At 40.9% G+C, this 25108-nt stretch overlaps 1 protein-coding gene across 4 annotated transcripts in view; it reads right to left on the reverse strand.

Annotated features, from left to right (window-relative positions):
- The window catches only part of grin2bb (glutamate receptor, ionotropic, N-methyl D-aspartate 2B, genome duplicate b), a 99933-nt gene that overhangs the window by 21318 nt on the left and 53507 nt on the right, over positions 1-25108 (reverse strand). For all 4 annotated transcript variants that reach the window (XM_067578915.1, XM_067578916.1, XM_067578917.1 and 1 more), the window contains 8 exons: positions 23022-23165; positions 21200-21470; positions 19401-19593; positions 6911-7025; positions 6544-6749; positions 4722-4893; positions 1488-1641; positions 900-1025 (listed from right to left, as the gene is read on the reverse strand). In XM_067578915.1, coding sequence (XP_067435016.1) covers positions 900-1025; positions 1488-1641; positions 4722-4893; positions 6544-6749; positions 6911-7025; positions 19401-19593; positions 21200-21470; positions 23022-23165 — 1381 coding nt within the window. The remainder of the gene's footprint in view (positions 1-899; positions 1026-1487; positions 1642-4721; positions 4894-6543; positions 6750-6910; positions 7026-19400; positions 19594-21199; positions 21471-23021; positions 23166-25108) is intronic.

Here is a 25108-nt window from a genome sequence, read left to right on the forward strand (position 1 = left end):
AAACACTACGGTAGGAAACACCGTTACTCTTCTCCCCTGTGGTCCTTGACGAAAAGGCTGCGAGCAGCAATATAACACTTCTCAAATTTTATCTTGAGTGGCTGCCATTGCAGCAGCTCATGCAATCCTGAGAGTCAAACAGAACTGGGTGTATAAAACCTGGAGAAAAAAAATAGATTGAATCTAAACCATTGATTTTGATGGGCAAATTGATTTCAACGGCCTGCTGGAACCGTATGTGATTCAACGGGGTTGTGTTGTTCCGTACTGTCAGACACCGTTAAACCTGACACATATTTTCAATATATGGTAATAGATCTACTAAAGTGTATTCATCGGTTTTACAACCCGAGATTCAGTGCTGTAACACTGGTGTAATATTTGCGAATGGCACAATAAAAAAGACGTTGTAATGCAAGAACAGAGGAGCCTTTGTTCACACTGTGATGCTAAGAATACTTAAGATCACCTATCTGGTTCTTGTCAATGATCCTTTTCATTAGTGAAAGAGCTTAAGTGACTGTAGATGTAGATAAGCACTCCGAGACATGGAGTAGAAAGTCCCAGTGCTCCAGTGGCTCATTCAGAAGGGATTGTCAAAGTAATTTAGCACATTGAGGTCTCTGTTTGAATGGAGCATTCAAGGTAACAAAACCTGCCCAGTAAGTCTTCCCTTTAGCACAGATTGCATGAACATGTACCTCATTGTCACCTTCGGAGCATTGACTAGGTCTGACTAGGCGAATGTATGTGTGTGTGTGTGTGTGTGTGTGTGTGTGTGTGTGTGTGTGTGTGTGTGCATGTGTGTGTGTGTGTGTGTGTGTGTGTGTGTGTGTGTGTGTGTGTGTGTGTATGTGTGTGTGTGTGTGTGTGTGTGTGTGTGTGTGCACTCCTCTCACCTCGCCCATCTGCCAGACAGCGATTGTAACCCACCGGGCTGAAGTACTCAAACACAAACACAGCTACGGCTGACACCATCAGCAACATAACAAACATCATCACCCAGACATCAGCACTGAAGGGCTCTGAAAGACAGAGGGGGGGGGGGGGGGGGGGGGGGGCAGCAGGGTACAGGAGGAGAGGAAGCGGAAAGGGGAGGGAGCGAGGGGTTGTGGGGAGACAGAGAAAGGAAGTTCATTAAATCAAATGAAACAAAGTTATAAAATCAGCCCCTGGTATCAACATGATTATTTGTCTACTGTGCACTCAGAGCAATAGATTTATGGATTTTATCTGAGTTTGTGTGAACGCTAACAAACACTTCTCGAGAGGAAGGCGGGAAGGTGTGAACGGACACATGTGCTCATTGAAATGGGCACATTTTCTGCCACTTGCACTGTACTCTACTTTACAGTTTTCACATATAATCTATGACAAACACCATCTATTTGTATCTCTTTCTGTGACTGTACTGTGTTTTGTGCACGTTAGTATTCTCAGTTGTGTGTTGGACACCTGCCAGAAGCACCAGGTGCGTTTCTTCTCACCAAGAAAGGCGGAGGGGGAGACAGTCCCGTTGCTACGCGAGACCATGACACTGATTCCCGTCTCGATGAACGGCACAGAGAAGTCAATAACCTCTGACCTCTCCTCGTTGATGGTGAGCGAACCCACCGCCATGTGGGCATTCTTCAACACCACCTGCGGGTCAAACACAGACAGACACAGAGAGACGGGAGGGAAACACGGAAGGTCAGTGGATTGTGTTGAAAAACAGATTAGTAAAAGGACGTGACGGGAAGAATAACTCGTCTCTGCAGCTCATACGCCAGCCACCGTCTCTGCCAAGTCTTGAACTGGTTATTTTGGAAGAAGGGAAGCAGGAGGACGAGAGGATCATTACTACAGTGGGTCAGCGTATGGCTACCCACCAAACCAGCCTCCCTCTGAGTCTGCTCAGGTATATTTAGCCCTAAGTTTCTGAAGCCTCGGGCCATGAATAAAATTGGAGCACAAAAGACTGTGTTAATAAGGGATATGTATGCCAGAGTGAGCAGGAATCCTACGCACACTGTTTTTTTTCTCTGTTTGTCACAGTTTTTCATAGAGGCCTGCTCTCTCTCTCTCTTTTCTCTCTCTCATTCTGTTTTCCTTTGTCTGTTGTCCTGTTTTCTCCCCATTCAAATTAAATCATTAGCTGCTTGCTTACGCTTTTAAGGACACTGACTAATGAATCCATGTGTGCATGCTCTGCACATTTGCATAGACTTTCCTATGCTGATGTATATTTCAGGAATTTTCTGATCTGATTTACAGTAGGTGGAGGGTTAAGATCATTTTACATTACCCTGGACATCTTAACTCATCTATGTTCTTAAGATGATAATAAAGTCGCTTGTTCTATGCCGTAATCAATTATGCCGGACATCACATCAATTTGTAAAGGCTACATTGTGCAGGACGTCTAATGTGTGCAGTAATGTGTGCAGGAGAGAAGTGGGTCTTTCCCTCAGGCTGCTTTCTCTCTCTCTCTCTCTCTCTTTCTCTCTCTCTCTACACGCATGTCTTTCTCCATCTCTGATTAGGAGCCTCGTTGTCCTCCTCCTGAGGTTGTGCGGAGCTGATCACAGCCTCCCCTCAGGCCAGGTTGTGGGGAACAAGTGCTGGATGGCATGACAGAGACGGCGGGAAACTAACAGAAAAGGAGCAACACTCAGACAATATAATCAGCCCTTATCATAAATTCCTTTGGGCACCATAAAAAACCCTCTCCCTGTTTGTGGTTATGTTACTATTATTATTAGATAACATGTTTTCTTGCTTGTTTAATTGTTTTTTAAAATGTCAAGAGTAATCTAGTAATCTAGTAGTGCACTGTCCTCCTTTTGTGAAGAAACTGCAAACTGCTTAACAGTAAAAATGTTGGAAAGGAAAAGAGGGAATGAACTGACAACAAATACACATGTGTTGATAAAATGAACATAAGACATAATCAATATATTTAAAAGAAATATAATTCAGACATGAATCCATATCTGTGGTGTTCTGAAGCTTTCTTCTCACAGGTAATGAGGTCTCATTGTCTTCAACTGGTCAACACTGACTGATTGGATTCATATTTTTAAACTTCCATATCATTTATTTTCATGACCCAGAGCCAGTTTATCTAGCATGGAGGCTGGTGCTCTAGTGCAGCGATTCTCAACTGGTGGGTCGCGACCCAAAAGTGGGTCACGTTCTGGGCGGGTCACGGACAGCTTGTAAAAAATAAATAAATTTTTTAAAAAATTAAAAATAATTAGTGCTCATCTGATTTTGTACTCGTCTTTTATCTTGAAAAAAGAGACAGAGAGAGGCACGCGTCAGACGCGCACAGCATTCTCGTTGCCTTGGTAACCACCATTCGTTTGCCGGTAACCCTTCTCTTAAAATTTGTGATGATGTTCGGAGGCAAGATGGCGAAACGCAAATATAACCAGGAGTATTTGAAATGTGGATTTTCGTTCATTGAGGACAAACACGGACAGAAACCAGAGTGTGTTATTTGTAATGAAGTGCTGGCACATGAGAGCATGAAACCATCCAAACTAACGCAACATTTACAAACGAAACATCCTGCATGTAAAGACGACTTCATGAACTGAAGGTCTCACAGAAGTGTCTGACAGCATCTTGCTCCGGGCGTCTTGCCACGTAGCTCACCGTATCACTTTTCTACATGCAGTTGGCGTGGTCCTCCTCAGCTTCTTACTAATGTACTCTAAATGCAGAGATATGCAGAGAAGTGAAATATCTAATTTTGTGGCCTTATTTATTTTGTGCAGTTTTGATATTTAATTTTATTGCAGTAACTTTTATACATGTAGTTGTCATGTTCCTGCTCAGTTTCTTAAAAAATTGCTATACATTCGCTTTGCATGCATATGTATGTTTAAATGTGTTTTTGAAGGTTATTTTTCAAAAATAAATTTGTTTGGTTTGTATTCTATAAAAGTGGGTCGCCACTTAATGACCATGGGAAAATGTGGGTCCCAGGTTGAGACCAGTTGAGAACCCCTGCTCTAGTGAACAGTTTCTCCCTGAAGTTGCTGATATCCAACAAAGCAATAAGAAATAGACACTTGGAAACCAACTTCTCTCCTACAGTCCATCTGAAACAGCAACTTCTGCTCTAATAAACAACATATGTTAAATCTGATCTCTGCCACTTGCAGCAGCTATTTATTATTTGTTTTCACTGAGTCTTGAATCAAAACTGGTGTTGCGTGTCATCAGGGAGGCTTTGCTGAATGCACTTTAGAAAACAGTGAAATGATTGTAGGGTTGCTATAAACACTGAGCACGACATGCTAAATGGACGGCACTAAACACACAGACCTGCAGTTGTGGTGAGTAATGGTGTTTGTCGATCTGTATTCAACAGAAGTCAAGAGAAACACGACAAATATGATTTTGTTTGATGTATAATGCTGTACTTAGTCTCTGCTGGTTCAATAATGGTTGTATGGAGCTCTGCAGCTGTGAAATTCATGATCAGCCAGCACGTCTGTGTGGACCAAACTGTCATTGAGGGTATTTTTAAGCTGTTTACAGCCGATGTAAAGGTGTTGCTTCTCTCTGGTCTCTCTGGCTAGATTCATCACAACAACAGTTCCTCTTCTATACATACAGAAAACTTCAAACATGTGTAGACAGAGACTGTCTCTCACAACAGATGAGAGACAGTCATGCAGACATGAAAACAGAGTGATTGTGTGTAAAGGGAAGAGAAATGTCTCCACCTCTCCGACCATGCCGTTCCACGTCCCATTGACCTTCTTGCCGTGTTTGCCGTTGGTGACCAGGTAGAGGTCGTAAGTGAACTTGACCGCCTTGGCGATCTTCTTCAGGATGTCGATACAGAAACCTTTGCAGCAGCGCTTGATGTAAATCCCTGAATCACCTGTCTGGTTGCTGGTAGGTTGAATGGAGAGGGAGGGGAGAGAGGAAGTAAAGATAGATGAACATAGAAAAAGTTTCAACCGTCTGGCGTCAAAGTTTATTTGGGTTAAAGTTTATAAAACTTGTAGTTCAACAGACAGAGGGCAGAGAGTATGCAGGTTTTCATTCCAACCAAAAACTGAACCAGGTCATTACAGATTAGATTTATATGAAAATATAGATAATGGTCAATTCTGTACATCCATGCATGCTTTATTACTCCATATGTATGCAGAGCAGTGTGAAAAAGCAATGTGGCAAAAGAAGGAAAATGGCAAAAGGTAGATTTAGGAGACTTTTTGGAGCCATATTTTTAAGCACAGTGTCCATTAACATCCATGTTTTACAAGCATGATTTATGGTTATATATGGTTTACATATTATCACCCACATTAGACAGTAACTGGGACTAAGAATAATGCACTCAGTCACAAATTTGACCAAATTGTGTGTCATCAATCAGTGAGTTGTTTTTGGCTCACAACAGTTACAGGTGTGTAACAGCTGTGGGTAACGACACAACAGCAGCTTTGGCACATTTCTCAGATGTTTCCAGAGTCAGACCAGGAAAAAATGTGTTTGTTTGAGTGTGTTTTGTTGTTGTGTTGTGGGATTGTGAGTTCAGCTCATACAAGTGAACAACCTTCATAATTACTGAGCTACTATGTTCCATATAACATGGAATAATTAGAACGCGGGGGTTTATCTGACTGGGACCGCACGGCTGCGTCCACATATTTATGCATTTGTGCATACAGAGACTTTAAGTCCTGAATCTACGCAGCTCTGTGCATCTGGCTCATAGTTTTATTTTGGGCTTGAAAGAAATCCTGCATATTCTCTGTGGCATATTGCTGCCTATCTCTGAAATGCTGTGTGTGAAAATGTCTTTGAAGAGAGAGACAGACAGAGGGAGGGAGAAAAGGGGAATAGGGGAACAGGAGAAAGAACAGGGTGAAAGATCAGTCAATAAAAAAACCACTGAGCCAGAAGATGTAGGACACCCTCAGGAGATTTCAGGTAGGCCAGTGATAGAAAAGGAGGCCAATGAGGAAAATTCATTATCACACACCAAGGAGAAGTGGATAGCAAGAGGGCAAGGGGGGGGGGGGGGGGGGCAGCGACAGAAACCAAGACAATGATCTAGTTAGCAGCAGGGAGGTGAGTGGAGGTAATCAGAGGACACCCAGAGATTGTGAGAGGATGAAGTAGATGCTGCTCCAAAAATCCAATGAAGAAAAAAAAGAGCAAATAAGACAAAAACACGCAGGAAAATAATAATAATCCTCTCTGCACATACATGATTCATTACTGATCCTGTTCTATATTTGCTTTTTAGCATTTGCAGTTGAGTACAGATAGTGTTTAATGTCTTTTTATAACTGCTGGTGACTTGATAGATGTAACAAATGACTTTGTATATATGCAGAAGGTAAAAGTTTGAAATAACTCATATTGCAGCTATATTGATGTATAAATGTCTTAATGTCTTACTGAGCGTCTATTTTCAGCTCTTTGCTCTATAATATTCATCTTGGATTCACAAAGTAAAAAACAAATCAGATTTTTTACTCATTTGAGAGAAAAATGAACGTCTTCAGGGGAAAAACTTAAAATTCTCACTTGAGTTTGAGCTGTTTGCGGCAAGGCACGGTGTTCCTCATGCAGGTTCCACTGAGCGGGTCCACATCCTCCACGATGACAAATGGTGCCTCCTCCAGAGTCACGATGGACAGGTGGTCCTCCCGCTCCTCCGCTCCCGAATACAGCTCAAAGCGAGGCCACACATGGTACCTCATCGTCAAAGAGCCTCGCTCCCATTTGCCAACCTGCAGTGGGAGGAGGACTGTGTGATATACAGGCTACTGTTGCAGGTACTTTAAGTGGCAGGGAGACACTCCAAAAGAAAAAAAAAGACATAAATCACATATCAGAGGTTGGAAAAATAAAAAACTGAAAAAGAGAGGAGAGGAGTACAGAGGATCTTTACCCTGTCCCATTGTCTATCCTTGTCTAGGAGAATGATGACCAGTTTGGGGAACATCTGGTGGCCCTCTTCGCTAAACGACAGGTTACGGCCTTCAAATGTCACATTCATGAGGTACCTGAGAATTACAATTCAAGTTTGAGTTAGAAATGTCAAAATCTGTCACTTATTACAGCCTTAGACTTTCAACATTATTGAATATTACTGGGGACAGTGCAAACAAGCTGTCAGCATTGATATATTACCACCTCATTACATTAAGTTGTTGTGGCTTTAACAAACAGTTGCCTTAGCAACAGCAACATTAGCATAATTCTGGAGTCGTGGTGAATATGAGTCCAACACTGACTCTGCTTTTAGCTCTGTTTTGGTCTCCACCACCTCCTGCAGGAAATATCTGGCTCTAAGCAGCTAAACTTCACACGATGTTCAACAGCTAGTTGCTAACTTTGTCTGTCTGTTTGGTGCTTGGCAGGTAGCGTACAGTGGATTTATCAAGCTTTTAGATTTTAGGGCCTTAAAACCAAAACAATGAGCTGAAAGAGGCTAAAAGGCTTTTCAGGGCTTTCATCACTACATGTGACACATAGAGTAACACCACTGACTCTCATTTACAAACATTCTCAAATGTCCTGAACATTGAAATATCAAGCCAAAACATTTCATTTCATAAAGAATGCACAGCTGGTATTTATAATGACTCAGTGCTGTCAGATTTTCAATTCAAATACTTTGGCAGAGTAACAGCAGCAATGTTCTTCTGGGAAACGTGTTGGTACTTCTATCTATCTGACACCCCAGAGTTTTACATTATCCTCTAGATTACATCTGCTCAGATTATCATAGATTACACTTCTTATATGATGTATTTTATTGTTTGTGTGGATGCATATGTATATTTGTATGTATATATTGAAATATTGGTATTGTATTACTATATGTTCTGTAACATGTCCTGTAGCTTCTATCTTGGCAACAAGACAATAAAGTCACATAAATGTTGTTTGAGAAGTATGATGATGAAAAGAGAAAAAGCAGAAGCAAATTATTCTAATTCATGATGAACTAAAAGCAAGGTTGCTGCTTCTAATGCAGCAGTCCTTAGCTTTAATTGATTTCATGTTCTAAAAGATGACCCAGTTTAAAGCTGGTAAAACATACAGTATGTGCCACCTGATAGACTGAGAGAGATAAAGACCGAGCACAGGGAGGGGGTGGAAGAAAGTGAGAGCAGAGCAACAAGAAACCCGGAGTGAAAGGTGGAAGAGAGGGAAGGAGTAGAGAGGGCGAGTGTATTAACCGCCTGTGTGAATACATATCAGCATATATGTGTGTCAACAAGTGTATAGCAGTGGCAGATAAGCTGGAATCATCTCTCTCTCCTCTCTCTCTCTCTCTCTCGCTGCCGCCTCCTTCCCTCACTCTTCCTCGTCCTGATCTGTGGGCTGCCATCACCATGGAGACGCTCTGCCTCTGAAACAATCCACTGGAGAAATAAATATCTTGTCTGAATGCAAGGAGTGAGGGGCCATGTGTGTGCGTGTGTGTATGTGTGTGTGTAGATTTTTTAAAGGAGGTGCCGTGCACATTTACCCACCATCATCTCCAACCAAGTCAACGGTGTGAAAAAAAGACAATAAATCTATTCACAAGACAACAGATGAGCAATGGGCCTGAAACTTACCCAAGATTTTATCACAAGTACCTCCTACTAGAACATTCAGTACCTCTATCTGTAATGTCTTCAGCTATATTTATATACCACCTCACACACACACACACACACACACACACACACACACAGACCTAAGTAGGCTACATGCTTTGAGCAAGTCAATAATATGACTCAAGCCTCCATGAAATGCCTATTGCTGCACACTGGCTGGCTAGCACGCTGAAAGTGCTGTAATGCGCGTGTAACATGGGATTAGCCTCCTAAGCATAATCTCAGTTTGAATAGGGAACCAAAAAGATCAAGGCGGTGTGGGTGGAGGCGCTCGAGGTCCAACTTGTTGCTGCCATGACGCCGTGACGACCCATGTGACCAGTAGCAGCCTGTGTGTGAATGTGTGTTCATGTGTCATCATGACTGGCTGGCATGTGTAAGCATACGCGAAAACCGCAACATAGGGACACGGGGAGGCTCTTAACACCGGCATAATGTAATGTAATGTGTTGCCATGGCACCCACAACCACAGCAATTTTCATGCAATCAGCTGCGTTGCCATGGGAACAGTAATCTCACTGGAGAGAGGCTGGTTGAAAGAGAAAAGAGAGAAAGGAGTATTTTTCAGTATAAACCTGAGTGTTTACCCACTTCCCCTCATGCTGTCTTTCACTTTCAGATCAATCTCTCCATCTCACCTCTGAGTAGCGCATCGAATCACACATCAATAGGATTCATCTGCCCGTACATTAACCTGCGCCTCACAAAGATGGAAGCACGCTGTGAATTTACAGCAGAGGAGGCTGCTCTGTTTATCATTTTGTAGCCCTGTACTATTGATGTAGCTTTTATGTGCTGTTTGATCCCTTCTCATGTCAGAATTCCCCTCTGACTCTGCTGGAAGAGGAAAAAAAATAAAATAAAATAAAAAAAACCAACCAGGATGAGCTACTAAAAGAACCTCATGCAGCTCGATCACAGCCATATGCAGCGCTTGTGTGCGCCTCGCTCACCAACTGTTCCCCAACTAATCACTGGCTGTGAGGGGAATTTATTTTTTAGTTACAGAGACACTGAATCATCAATGCCATGGACACAATCCCTCTTTTTTTCTCCCCCCTTTTTCTCAAATCTCTTCAAACGTATTTCAGAGCCATTTGATATGACTTATCTGAATTCTTTCTTTTATCTCCAAGTGAAGCTGAACAGGGTCACAAATTCTCTGTCGCTGCAATGCAGGGATGTAAAAATATATGTGTGTGTGTGTGTGTGTGTGTGTGTGTGTGTGTGTGTGTGTATAAAGGAATCTGTGGTGCACACACACACACACACACACACACACACACACACACACACACACACACACACACACACACACACACACACACACACACACACGTACATACTGTATCAGGTTTGGGTGGATGACTCATAATCTGGGATGACTGCAGAAGACCTGCTTCTGAAGAGTTACCAAATACTGATGAAATGTGCACTTCACATCACAAGTCCTGTAGGATAGAAGCAGTGACTGTGTGAGGAGACAGAATATGTTAAATTATGTTAATGCACGGTGCGTATGGTGTAGGAGCTGTGCCACTGAGGACTGGGGGGGGGGGGGGGGGGCGATGTGTGAATACAATACATTAAAACCCTCAATATTTGAGTTAAAACAGGTACACATAAGAGTGTTTAGCAGACAACAGCTTAACATAGAAGACAAGAGCACACAGGATGCTAGCAAACACACTACAGAGAACATATACCATTACAATCTTTGCCACAAGGATTCATTTTTTTATTCAATGCAGTTTTGTTCAGGTATAATCTATATTAAAATATTATAATATACACTTTTTTTTTAGAATGAACAAAACCATTTCACTAGAGGGGCCACGTCACCATTGACATGCCGCTGGCGCCGACGCTGGCGCCGATGCTGGCGCCGACGCCACCGGCCAAATTAAGTTGAATTATGTGTTTTGAATCTGAACCAGATTTTCTGCTTTTAATTTAAATAATTTTATGGTCTGATGTAGCGTATGTGCATCGCTGTGACTGAATGGTTATTTTCTAATAGGAAATTCACAGAGGAATAATTTACATGACAGATCTGGTTGTTAATAATTTATCTCCTTATAATAACTTCATAATAACTTACATGATCAGCATGTGTGTGTTGTCCCCAGCATGTGTGACAATTAAAGCTTTTGTGTTCTTTGAATATAAAACAGGGATCCCTCCTCTGTTGCTCTTCAAGGTTGTTCTCAGGAGTTTTTCCTGATCTGATCGAGCGTCTGAGGAACGGCAGCCCCCTGAGGAACATCTGTGATTTCTTATATTGCCATATATAAATAAAACGGACTTGATCTGAAAATATCTGACTGGCTGAGAGCGACAAACTACAAACTAACTACAACTATAAACTAAAAGCTTTTCGTCTATTTGATTTTGTGGCTTTTACTCCAAACATCGGTATTGACATGGAAAAAACCCAATAACATTAGATCAAAATGTTCAATTTCAGTGATGTACAAATATAATTACTTGTTTATTTATTGACTCGTTTATTGCTGGTGGCACAGCTCTTACAGCATAAATACACATGCAGAGTGATGTGGACTTCACACAGGAAAGATGTAAGCCTCAGAGTCCCTTTGAGCTGCAGCCTTTAATAAGTGAGTCTGCAGGAGCGCCATGTGATCTGGACCCATGAGGACTCCTGTTGAGGAGGAGACATCAGACAGCTACCTGTGGAGTCTCTGTAGCAGAGAGAGCCCTCTCTCATTTCTAATGTGAACAAGGTCTTAACAGGCAAGGACACCGACCTTCCACAGTCTGCACACATCAAATACTCATATGTACATGTTTCAGTGGCCGTCTGTGATCTCAGAGAATACAATCAGATATTGTGTTTTATAGGTAAAGTCAGGAATATGTCCTTAATGCAAAAGTATATTAATAAAGAACATGGCACATAGGGAGATAGAAAACCTTTCTAGTAATTTCTTAAAAGGGCTCCGTATGCACTCTGATGATCTCATCTGATTGGTGGTAACTCAAACCTTAAAAGCCTTGTATATAAAATATTAAATATAACGTGGGGTTGGACTAAAATAAAATATGTAAAATTTATTAATATGTAAGTATATAAAAACAATGACTTGAAGCAGTTTAAACAAAAAATGATGTTTAATTAATACATAATTCCTGTGAGGAAGAAGCTTCATCTGACAGCACACACAGCTGCAGGGGACATTAAAGGAGGAGTCCACCTAAAGCAGCTTTATTCACTATTAAAAACACTTATTGGATATTTACAGCACATTTCATTTTTTGGCCCCAATTACTAGTTCACGTATTTTTTTTCATGTATTCAAAGATGAAAAGCTTCTTTTTAAACTCACTGCTACTGATGTTATCAATCATACAGGCATCAATCCATTATAGTAAAAGCAGATATAATGACGTCTCTCCAATATTCACTACCGCTGTAGATCACCACACCTGTAAACAGCCACACAGGTAAATATAATAAGACAGAAGTGGAAATTATGAACCACTTTACTGATTTGATTTATCAGAGATGTGTCGTCACTGTTCAGATGCACTCCAGTACGTGTGCACATCAGTAAGTGAACGTATAACAGACAATCACCAACTAAAGTAGAAGGAAACAGCAGCACATGACAACGTTTATCACATGATACCCAACAAGTCCTCCAGATCACATGATCAAGTATGTCGGTCGAGCATCTGACTCTAGTCAGCAGAACAACAACAAAACTGTTACAACATAATGATGTTTTATGATGTGACAACATTGTGGTGAAGGTCTGGTCAGGTTTAGGGAGAGATGATGGTTTGGGTTGAAAGGATCACTTTGTTAAGGTCAGAGAAACTTAATGTGGGTTATGTTGTTAAAGTTAGGTGGCCTAAAAATAATAAAAACAACGGAGTTACGGTTAGCAGATGATCACAGTTCATAGTAACAAACTGTCCTGACTCTGAAACAGGAAACGTCACCTCTGAATTACTGCGGATTCTGTCCTCCCGAGAAAAACAACACTAGAGATCCTTAATTCAGTCGCCAAGGACGTTTTTTTAAAAGCCGTAACAACGATATTCGTGGTGTTTACTGTCGCCATCACGACGAAGGTTGCCTAACTTTAATGATCTATTTGAATATCTTTTGACGGTGGTTTGTAACAGTTGTGGAAAGCAGCGTATTACAGTCCAGTGGTTCGTTCTGGCTGCAGGTACAAACAACCTGTGTGGCTGTTTGATTTGGAGGACATGTTGGAACCGGGTCACTGCTGCAGGCTGATGACACCCGTTGCTAAAAGGTTAACTATTGGTCGTTTCTGAGCAACTGACGTAACGACAGTCTCACAGTAACCGCTAGAATACAGCAAACATCTTAATAATCGTATGACAGTGTCACCGTACGTAAGGGTGGATTTCACCTACAGGAAATAATACAGGTGATTAAATACCAGTGCAGAGCACCACCGAGGAGGAAAGCTTCTGTGGCTTTAACTTTAAAACAGACATATCTGACCTATTGCAGTGTATCTCTAAAATCCTTTCAGCTTTTGTGGAGCTGCTGTGTTGCTTTAATTAAAATAAAAACATTTATGAGATTCCACCTTTCTTTTTAAATATAACAGAAGTAAAACTAAGCTTCTCATCAAAAACTGGATCAAAAACATCATAATAAAAAATGTGTCAATAACGTTGAAAAGTGTAACAATTCACACGAGCTGCTGAGCATCTCGGAGGCAGAAATACAGTATAACAGATGTGCACTAGTGTGCACTGATCCAATAAGTGAACATTGCTATAAAGGCCACATGAAATATTGATTTGTTATTTCTATGGCATTTACACAGGAGTTCATTTGAATCATTAAGAGAGGACAGAGTTAAGTGAGAAAAATTGAATTCATGCTCAATATTAGTAATCCTGTCCTTTAACTCACTAATCCTTCCTCCTTACAACATGTGTATGCAAGGAAAATTAGGATCAAGACTTTTTGATAGAGAAAGAAAATGAAGAAGGGTGGAGGAGAATCATGGTGGCTTTCTGATTCAAGGTTTAGCTCTCAGTGAGAACGGACTGCTGAGAGACATCACACAGAGAGAATATTCAGGAACAAAAGGTATCAGACAGACATCTTGTTGAAATGGACAGAAGTGAAACAGAAAACTGTGAGTGACATGATGTGCAAGTGACCACGTGTTAATCTGATACTCTGACCCTCCTTCCATGTGAGGACGGATCTATGAAAAGAGACATTTGTGCTCTAGATGCCCAAAAGCTGAGAAACGACCTGCTCGCCTTCCAATAAACAGAGCGAGGATTTATTAGACAGCCACTTTTATTGTGGCCTTTAAGGAATGCAATAATACTGCTCTCCCGCTGCGGGGAAAAAATACTTTCAAGGTGACACAGGATGAGAGTAACACTGTCGTCTTACATGCATGAGAGGCAGCACGAGTGTTAGACTGGCCTGAGGAGAAGCTTGTCTTATGAGCTCAACTGGAAGGCTCGAAACAAACGCAGGAAACCAGTCAGTGCTGGAAGATATAGAAGTAAAAATACCAATGATTAATGATAGCGATGAAAAATATCAAGATTAATGAGGTTGGAAAGAAGAAATAAGTTCTGCTACACAAATTTGTGGGTTTCTTTTGTTTTTGTTTTTGTGGTTGGGTCCCTTGAACAATGATTTACATAAAACTATTTGAGAAGTTTAAAAGAGAAATCTGTCTTTTGTGCTAATAATTCATAGAAATGCTGCTTTTTAAAAAACATCAGCAGCTAAAAAGGTTGGCGAGCACTGCTTTGATCTTTAAAAATACAATCTATTATATAAGCTCATCATATTTTTAATCTCAAACCTAACTAGTAACTATAGTTGCCAAATAAATACATATATTGGAGTAAAAAGAACAATATTTCCATCTGAAGTAAGTAAAGAGTACAGTACTCTACAGTACTCAGTAGTAAATAATCCACCATCTCGTCAGATCACATAAAAGCAAACTCACTACAAAACATTAATCATCACTTACATCATATCTACCGTTTGTATATCAGCACAGGGATTTGAGAGGGAATCTGAACGCAACACACACACACACACACACACACACACACACACACATATACAGTCAAACAAATAATAAAACAATCCCTCTCCCTGAACCACACACACACAAATAAGCCCCTTAGTGTCTTGTCCAAAACCACTTGGAGCACATTTTCTCATTATCCCGGCGTTCCTGTCCTCTCTGTCAGGCAGGAAACAATGGATGGCCTCTAGAGCTCTGTGTGTGTGTGTGTGTGTGTGTTCGCTTATTTGTGTTGTTATTTGTGTTGGCGCGTGTGAGCGCCTGCGGTGTATGCATGTTTGTGTGTGCCCCATAAGGTCAAGCAGCCCCCAACCAAATCTGAGAGCGTGACTCAACGGGGCCTCCCATCTCCGTCCATCAGCGCTGACAGGATGGCATGCTAATCCAGCATGCATGCAGCCCTCTGTGGCCTGTAGCGATGCAGGACCACGCACAGACATATGGCCTTATTATTGCTTTTGTCTCTCGGGGTGAGTGGATGGAATAGGTGGATGTACAATATGTGTGTGTGTGTGTGTGTGTGTGTGTTAGGTTGCTGCTAGCCCCTGGAGTCACCACCAACATCCACCCATCCAAACTCCCTACCTTCCCTCAGTCGAATGGAGAAAAATGGAATGGTTGGTTGAAAAACACACCACTGTTGAAACTCTCACATACACACACACACACACACACACACACACACACACAAACACACACACACACACACACAGAGCAATGGGAGAGTCCCAGGTGTGTGCCTGAAGGATGATTGAGAGCTAACCCTGTGTCTCAAAGTGCCCTCTGGGGACTGAAATATTCATGGCTGTGGGGTTATTGTTATCTCAGTCCCGTTGGTGGCGGAATCTTAGACGGCACGCATAAGCGCTCCCGATATTAAAAACAGGAACACGAGTAAAAGACAAGACCACAATTTACAGTAATACATCAACCTCAACCTGGAGATTAATGCAGTGGTGGCAGGGGAGGTTGCATAATATTTTCTTAGTTCTTCACATCCCCCAAATTCAAACTGACGGAGAAAAAAACAAACAAAAACAGAAGAAATTGTTACATTTTAGTAAAAAAAAGGGGGAATGAAAGGTAGGTAGGTGCATAGATTTGTAAGGCAAAATACATAATATATTCTTAACTTTTATTAGATCAAGCCCCAAAGAGCAGTAAAATGTCATGTGTGTTTGCATGTGTGCTAGCTATAATCCCACTGTTGTTCTTTGGCTCTTTCTGCATTAATCCGGTTGTCCCCGAGCAATCAATTAGCTGTGGAATTTCCGATCAATGTGAACAGTAAAAGCATGCCCTATGAAGTTAAATGGGGATTAATTATTGAATACCAATGCTCCTGCTTTTCTGTAATGTGCCAAAAAAGGAAAACAAGGAGGTTCAGAGGAAGAGGAAAAGAAGGATGTTTTCCTTTAAAGATGGCTGTGGGTTAAGATAAAGATAGGACAAGATGTTGTTATAAGTCGGAGAGCTCATCTTATGTTTTGGGGTTTTTATTGGCTGCTTAAACAGATCCTGGTTTTCCTCAGGGAAGTCCACATTGTTAATGTTTGTGTACTGTATGAATGTCTGTGTGTGTGCAGTATTTGTGAATATTTGTAGATTATGTCGTACTGCGTGTGTGTGCTTGCAGGTGTGCTGCATTTATTTGATATTTTAAACTGTGCTTCAGCAACTGAAAACCAAACTACATTTTTTTCTGTTAATTTACCAACCGCTTCCTTTGGCTCTGACCCATGTGAATTAAAAAAGATTTCATTTTCTTTTCTTCTCTTCTTGCATTGTGCATGACGCCCTGCTCCATTTGTACACCAATATAAATTTCAAAGCTTTGAAAACAAGGTGAACATGGCTCATTGATTTTTCATTTGCCCTCTTTTTTCCAGCAGTAAAGATTATGTTTCCTGGACCCGAGCTTTAACTCAAAACAATATTCCATCAAAAACACAGATTGTTTATCTGACGTTACAGCTCAGATGACGAAGGATCTGTGCTGATAATACCAAGTAAAGCAACCCTTTACAGCCTTTGTTACTGTTGCTACGCTCGTCATGCTTTCCATTCTCTCACAGCACATATGCAGTTTACAATGATAATGACAGCAGGTTTTGAAATTCAGTTATTTTTGAAACAATGCGTCTTAAATTTCACTTGAAAGTAAACAAAAGCAGACTTTTAATTTCTAGCTGGCAAGCAGGGATTTTGTCAGCTGAAACAGCGACTGTCACTAGCTGTAGCAAGCTAGTATAAGCTAACGCTAACACTTCATTTTATCAGCTGTAGCACGCTAGTATAAGCTAACGCTAACACTTCATTTTATCAGCCGTAGCACGCTAGCATAAGCTAACGCTAACACTTCATTTTATCAGTTGTAGCACGCTAGTATAAGCTAACGCTAACACTTCATTTTATCAGCTGTAGCAAGCTAGTATAAGCTAACGCTAACACTTCATTTTATCAGCTGTAGCACGCTAGTATAAGCTAACGCTAACACTTCATTTTATCAGCTGTAGCAAGCTAGCATACGCTAACGCTAACACTTTAACTCTGTAGTTAAAAACTCAGTTTCCAGCTGACTTTTTATTGTTTCCAGCTGATTTGTTTTGAAACAAGAACCCTGTAAAAGGGTCTTAAATATGCATTCTCTATATAAATACATGATATATACAAGCAGCAGCTATCATGGCATGAGGCTAAAGCCAATGTGTCCAAAAAATCTGTGGCTCCAACTGACTCTCATTCAAAAAGCATCAACTTCTCTCTAGAAATACTAAGTCAATCATTTTTCAGGTCTCACACTAAAAGGCTGAGGCCCACTGGTGTAAGGTGTAGTCAGTGTTTCCCCTGTATTCATTCACCACCGCTGCAAAATTACAAGCGGCGCTGCTAACATTTCAGATGATCATTAATATCAACGGGCTACTAATGATTTTCACTCGCACACTAACACCCTACGTTATTGTGGATTTTCTTAAGTCATCCTCCCTCTCTTCGTTCTTCAAAGGACGTCTACGTGAAAGGTACAAGAGTAGCGTAGCTCCGTTAAGGAATAAGGCAGTGTGTGTGTGTGTGTGTGTGTGTGTGTGTGTGTGTGTGTGTGTGTGTGTGTGTGCGCGTGTGCGTGTGTGTGTGTGTAGTTGTGCGAGCGGCAGAAACATGATGTGAACACGAGCAGAGCAGAAGAAAAGTTTAGCAGTAAGTTGTCAATGTGGCAGTAAATGTATTGTACAGGCTGTGTGTCAGTTATTAAATGCAGCAGCCCCCCCCCCCACTCCGAAGCAGTCAACCTGGGGGAAACACTGGTATTTGTCCTAAACTGTGGATTTTGTGTACATTACACTCCTACTGAGAACATACTGTGAAGCTGTTCCCCAGTTAAAATCCTCACTAGCTGATGTTGAGGAGCAGCATGGTTCATGTGTTGCAGTGTAAAGTCAGACGTGATGATCAGACATCAGTAAAGGGAACTGTGCCTCCGTTTAAAAGCTTTAAGACAAACTACAGGTGTCATTTCACTGGTTTCTGTGCACCAACTGTAACTGGACTAACATGCACTGAAATGTTAGTTGCACATATATTTACCTTTACATCAGTTAGGCAGAATGACTATAAGGTTATTAAATTAACAACTCAGTTATCTTCCATATTGCCAGGACATTATAGTAGCTAGCTTAATTGCAAACTAGGAACTAAATGTGTTTTATAGCGTCTGTCACAAATAAAACTGACGGAAACAAACCAGAACTGTCTTACTGACCGTCTCACACATAAATATAAAATCAAATTAGTCAACAGGCTGCGCTGCTGAGTGTGTGAGAGGATGACAGTTGAGACTAGCTCAGCTGTGATGCTTTCACTAAACTCACTGGGATTAGTGTGTTGCCAACAGTGCAATCCCAGTTCTCCCCAGTAAACAAACTACACAACAGCAACACTGCTAATAAAATAACTCAGACACGTGCATTTGGCTTTCCATTACTTGATTTATCTGCAATAAGTTAAAATCAGCCTTAAAATGTATCGGTCAGGCTCTACATGTAACCCCTATTGCTTTTGGAAATAACGCTCAGTTAAGACTGTAAGAAATCAGGTAGTTAGCCAAGCATGCTAACGACGGCAGCTTACTTTAGAGCAGATAAACACACTGTTGAATCCGTTCTTTAGGCTGCGTTCAGACTGAAAACAGCACTGCATTAAAACAGAGCAAGGGGCTGCGTTGGTGGGGGCGCGTTGTTTAAGTGCCGGCGATATAACGAAATACGATCCAGGAAGTTGAGTTGAAGCTACAGATCAATGCATTCAAAGACTTATCAGATGTTTTGTAGTAACAGACACGTTGTCACAGTGACATCACAACGTTCACGTTACAAAGTAATCCACCAGGAATGTGTGCTTACATGCATGTGATTGGCCAAAGTTAAGTGTGGTTCAACTCTTTTGCTGATGGCGGTCTTATACTGTTGGGGGTTTTGGAAAGTCTAAAAGAAGTATCAGTCTGACTACAGACCCTTACAGACCGCTTCAGTCCTGCCCTGCAAGGTATCCTCTGTTCAGCTATGATTGGACAGTTGCTTTTCTGGAATGAGGTTTAGCAAACATTTGCTCAGTTACTACACATTTTAAGTGTCCATTACCAATATTTGTACATTTTTCCATTCCTGCCCCCCCCCCCCAGCATCGACTCACTTCAGTATTTCCTTGGAGTGGCCGGTGTTGGAGCTCTTTTTGTCAGGTGTCCCAAGGCAGCTAGACTTCAGCAGAGTGTGCGGCCCCCGGTCCAGCATCATGGTGGAGGTCGCCGTGGCAATGACAGCCACTGCATCACGCACCCTGGCCTCGATGTTGTAGTCCCATTCGTCATATGACACCGAGATAAGCCCTGGGAAAGAGAGAGGGAGACAGAGTGAGGTGAGGGATGTGTGGACAGAGGAAAGAAGTAGAAAGAAATATGGAGAAAGATTAAAAGCAGGGGAAGAGAGACAGAAAGGGTGAGAAAGAGAGGGAGGATAAGTACAATGAAAAATAGCTGGAGGGGGAAAAGATATAAAAAATAGATATATATATCAAAAATTAAAGCATTTTAGAAGAGGCCAAACACTAATCATACCTACAATGTTTTCATTTGTTCCAAGCCTGAGTGGAGCTGCTTACTTTCTTAAAAATGCTCATACTGGTTTAATAAGACATGAAAACAATCTCTCATTATGTTCTGCTTGGCTCTCACATGTCAACACCCATAAACTACCAGGCTTTTCATTTCCACTGGCTGGTTCGGATTATGTGTTTACATTTGAAACCTGCAGCGTAAATCTATTGGAAAAAGACAAACCTGCATTTTCAGAGCGCCTCGCTGTTGTTACTAGTTTCACACGTGTTAAAGTGTGATATGTTTTGTCACCTGTCCGAGCAAATAGTTCATAGTTCAAATAAACTGTTTGGTCAGTGGAAGGGTGCGAGCGAGAGCCACTTCAAAACAACAAAGGTGAGGTTTGTGTTTCCTGCCTGAACTGAGACCAAACAACATCCCAGGGTTCACACTATTATTAGAAAAGTGAAGCTTGTCAGTCCACGTTGCTCTCGTGGTTTTTGTGAATATTAGATAATGAGTCGCTGTAAAAATATCAATTTATTGCAACCAAATGAACTTCAAAACAAGTTACAAACTCAGTTACCTGAAGTTAACAGGAACAGTACGCAGCCCACCGCTGAGTGGCACAACATGGTGTTATTACACGACGAGAACACACTTCAATACAATGTTATATTGACCTCTGACCTCTGGACTCTATTTAACCATGCCATGATATCCTCTATACTGTATATAAGTAGTTAAATATGATATTGGTACAATACACGGATATGCTGATATTGCACAATAAAGGCTAATTATAAAGGCTATTATATTCTCCAGAGCCTCCAACAATATTATGCTTTAAAATATAAAGTGTAAACTTTTAACTTCTATTAACACATAATTCTGAGACAAAGATATAATGATTGTATGATTACTGAGGAATACGTTTATCTAGATTAACATCAGGGGTCTTGTGTTGGATCTTGGATTTTAAAAGGAAGATGCTTGATGTACCAAGCAGTAAAAGTTATTTACAGTAAATAAACCAAAATAATTAATTACAAATTTTACAAATATAACATAGAACCATCTGTCCTTAAAAACTTGTTTGAGATAACTCCCTTTATGGAAAGTGGTCCTAATACTGAAAAATGCTAATGATACCAGTGGATTCAGACAGAGAGTGAAGGGGGGGGGGGTCTCCTGCTCTCATTTGTTTACACTATTATTAATATCAAAGCCTCACAATTAATTTGGCAACGGTGATTTAATATTTAAAAACTTGAACAAGCTTTCTATGCTACATTTAATTGAGTGCATCTATTCAATTAGCGACGGTATGCTACTCTGAGCACATGAGATCTCTGTTTAATGCTAATAACTCCTTCTACTGATCCGTGTTTCTGTGTACCTGTAGGGAAAACTGAGGGAACGTTGTCTGCGTCTCCGGCCACCAGCGAGGGAACGATCCAGGTGAAGCCGTAACCTGTGAGGCCTACAGAATGAGCCACCTCGAAGATAGTGGAGGCCTCTTCCTTGGTGCAGTAGAGCAGGATGACGGGACTCTGCAGTTTCTTCAGCTGGTTCTGGATCTTGGAATCTCCATCGTCTGCTGACATGTCCAGCAGGAGGACTTCTTCTAGCTCCCAGCCCGCGAAGCTGTTATCGATGGTGCTGCGGATCTGGACAGGAAAGAGAGAGACGTGTTTTTTTAAAAAGGTGTAGGCTGCACACATACAGTTGTTGAGGAGAGATACTGGAACAAAACTGACTGAGATGTCTCCTCCTCCAGCTCCCAGATCACAAAACTCTTCTGTCTTTACATATCTCCTGAGAGTAGGAAGCACTGGTCGATTTTCTTTTTTTTTTTTTAAGATTAGGTAATATCTTTTCCCAAATCTAAGGACTATATCCTCACTCTCATGGAGATAGTGTCAACTTTATTTCTTTAATCTGCACCTGTAATCCCCCAGCAGCACAGCGTTCACAGATAGTTTCATACTGCAGCAGGAAGTGATTTTATGATTGCCTATAAATTTACACTTGTAGATCATAACTCCTGTATGGCATTTAGATTAAAGACATCTTTTTATTTGTGTTGTATTTCACAGGAGTCAGAGAGTCAGAGAGTAGTAGTAGATGTTACTGGAGGGGATCGATTCAAACTAAGTTATATAAAGTGGAAAACAGGCAGAGCAAACCGTTCTGTGTGAGTAGTAAATCACATTACAACACTCATTTTCTTTTGTATTGAAAGAAGAAAAAGAAACCTTGGATCTTTTATGTGAGCTTGATGTTTTTATGAGTAAATATGAACTGGATTAAGCTTTGTCTCAACTTCATCCACCTGTGCTCTGAATCAGTTTGTTGATATATTTTCAAATATTGCCACATATAGAGTAGAGACAGTGGATATACATTCAGCATAAAGCTCATTAGACTACTGTGAAATGCTCCTTAGAAGAGTTCGTGCAATAAGTCGCCTCATTTTTAACCTTAATGTGTGTTTTTTTTCTTCTTTTACACCAGATTGTGACTGTAACTTTGTTCAAAGTCAAGGCAGTGTCACTGCTGTAACTTTTTATTCTTTTCAAATGTGTGTCTGATGTTCAAAGTTATTCAGGATCTCGTACCACCCCCCCCCCCTGAAAGAGTCTGTGCTCAGGCCCGGAGATAAGGAGGCTGAGGCTTCAGTGAGTGGCTGCATTCAAAAAGAAATGTTCGGCCAATCTGCCTTTTCCATTAAAGCAATCAGAAAATGGAACCGGCTCCCCACTTATATCAGTCTCTGCCAACCTTATCACTTTTAAACGCTTGGAATTATGTTTTAAAACCAGACAATCAGGTCCTCAGCAATGGCTGCCTTTGTTAGGATCATTTTGTTATTTATGCATAAAACTGCAAAAGATACACAAATAAACAAAACTAAAAAAGATAAAAGACACACACACATCTTATCACTGTCTTAGAAAAACATGTGAAGATGACAGTAAGTGTAAAAGCTCCTGTGATTGGTCCACAAATGACTAAATGAATCATTTCTAATGTGAATCTCTTATTTGAGTCTATGGTTGAAAAAATGAACAATCATTATCTGTCAAGTATCCTGCTGTTTTTATGAGAGGAATACATTTACCTTAGCAGATAATATTCCTTATTTACCTTGGTGATAATAATAAATATAATAAAAGAATGACAGATGCACCTCCTGTATCGTATGTGTGTTTATTTACCTTGTTGACAAAGTCCTGGTAACCAGGGTAGTACGTGGTGACAATGGAGAAGATGTACCAGTCATACTCCTCCATGATGTTCAGCATGACGGACGCCTGCTGCTCGATGGACGGACCAAACTGGAAAAACATGGAGTGGTCGTCCTGGAAACCAGAGACACGGAGCCAATCAGCAAACAAGGTCATGAGTCATACAGCAGGAGAGAGAACGGGAAGGTATGGAGCGTGTCCAGCTACTGCAAGCCTCAGGAAGAAATGTCCTCATGTTTCTATTCAGAACAATATCAACAGTTTGACATATTTTTTTATGTATGTTTTGTATTTATGATGTTTTCAGAGACTTTGCCCTCCTTGCAATGTCAAAAAAGGAGTGTCCACTGGTTATGAATAGTCAAACACAGACAAGGTGACTCATTTATTATCAAGGAGCCCTAACAGAGCTAGCTGAGCATGTTTAGCATGCTACAGAGCCACCTGCTTCAATGACATTTAATATATAATGTAGGTTACCAACTGTGCGGATAGACAACTCTGTCAAAACATTTTTCTTCAAGGAGAGACGAGGAGACGTAGGAAGAGCTTAATGTCTGGTGCCATGGATGGGTCAAGGGCAGGTCAGTCAGCCATGTAAAACCACCAAACAACTCATCAGGACATACAAGTCGAGATGGATTATTCCCGAATGTGAGTGACTGGAGGCGACACGGCAGCGGATCTAATGAGAACAGCATCATGTCATGGGTCTTCTGTGTGAATGACTGAGACGACTGGAGGTGTTGGGTGATGCTGTTTCACTTTCCTGTTGTGTACTTTGTTTTGGAAGACATTTGTTTACCTTAAAAGAAACACTCGTGTCTGTGTGTTAAGGACAGAACTGGAGTCAGGATGTGTTTAAACTGGGGGAAAAGCTAGACTGGTTCTGTGTGAAATGAACAAGAACACCAACCAATACCTCTAAAGCTCACTTATATTTATAATGTATGATGTTTGTATAAGCTTTTCATAAATAGAATTTCAGAGTTCAGGGGGAGACGTGTCGGAGCTATTTCTTGATGAACATTTTATCCATCCGCCCAGCGCTTTTGGGCAAAATATCCGGCTATAGTGTGGGTTGCCAGATACAGTTTTTGGCTTCAGTCTCTGTTCGAAACCTGGCAACTTTGCTGTGATAACATTTCAGGATGCTGCACAGTCACTGCGTTCAGCATATAACTCTCTGTTAAACCATAAATGTTTTACATTTGGAGAGAGCGGGGCTAGCTGTCTGAGCTGTCTGAGCTGTCTTTTGTTGATTTGTTTATGTGATTGGATTCCCATTAACCATTAGCAGCTACCAGCTTCCTGCGGTCCTGGGTCTTTATGCTAAGCTAGGCTAACCATGCCCTGATTCCAGCTCTGTATATCAAACTCGTATTGATCTTCTCATTTAACTCTTGGAAAGAAAGCAAATAAACATACGTCTTTTTGTCCTCCACACATCACAGCGTGATTAGTGCAAACTGCAGTAATCAGTTATCTCTCACTGTCTTAAAACAACAGTCAGGTGTCCAACTGAACACTGAAAGAGGTTTTCCTCACTGTAATCATTAACTGTTGAAAGATCCACTTCAAAGTAAGTGATGGGGGCCAAAATCCACAGTGTCTACACAGTCATTTTGTGCAAAAATGCATTTAAGTTATTCATATCAAGCAGATATCTGCAACATTTACAGTCTTTATAGCATCAAATTCCCTCTCAGTGTTTCCCTGTTGAGCTGCGGTGGAAGTATAGTAACCAAAAGAGGGACTGTGGCACTAAAAAGACTGTAACGATGAAAGATATCTACTTGATTTGACTCATTTGGACGCTGAAGCTTCATATTAGCTTCAGATAAACTTTGAAATACATGTTTGCACAGAAGGAGGACTGTGGATTTTGTCATTATGAAGGATCTTCTAATGGTCAGTAAGGAATCATTACAGCAAAAAAACAAAAAAGCCCTATTTCATTGTTCATTTGTTCATTATTGTTTTAAGATAGACTTGAAAAATTGTGAACCTATAACCTGTAAACCTACATGTGCACTATACATGCTCTGCTACGCTCT

Source organism: Thunnus thynnus, chromosome 3 (genome assembly GCF_963924715.1).
Source record: "Thunnus thynnus chromosome 3, fThuThy2.1, whole genome shotgun sequence".
Lineage (NCBI taxonomy): Eukaryota > Metazoa > Chordata > Actinopteri > Scombriformes > Scombridae > Thunnus > Thunnus thynnus.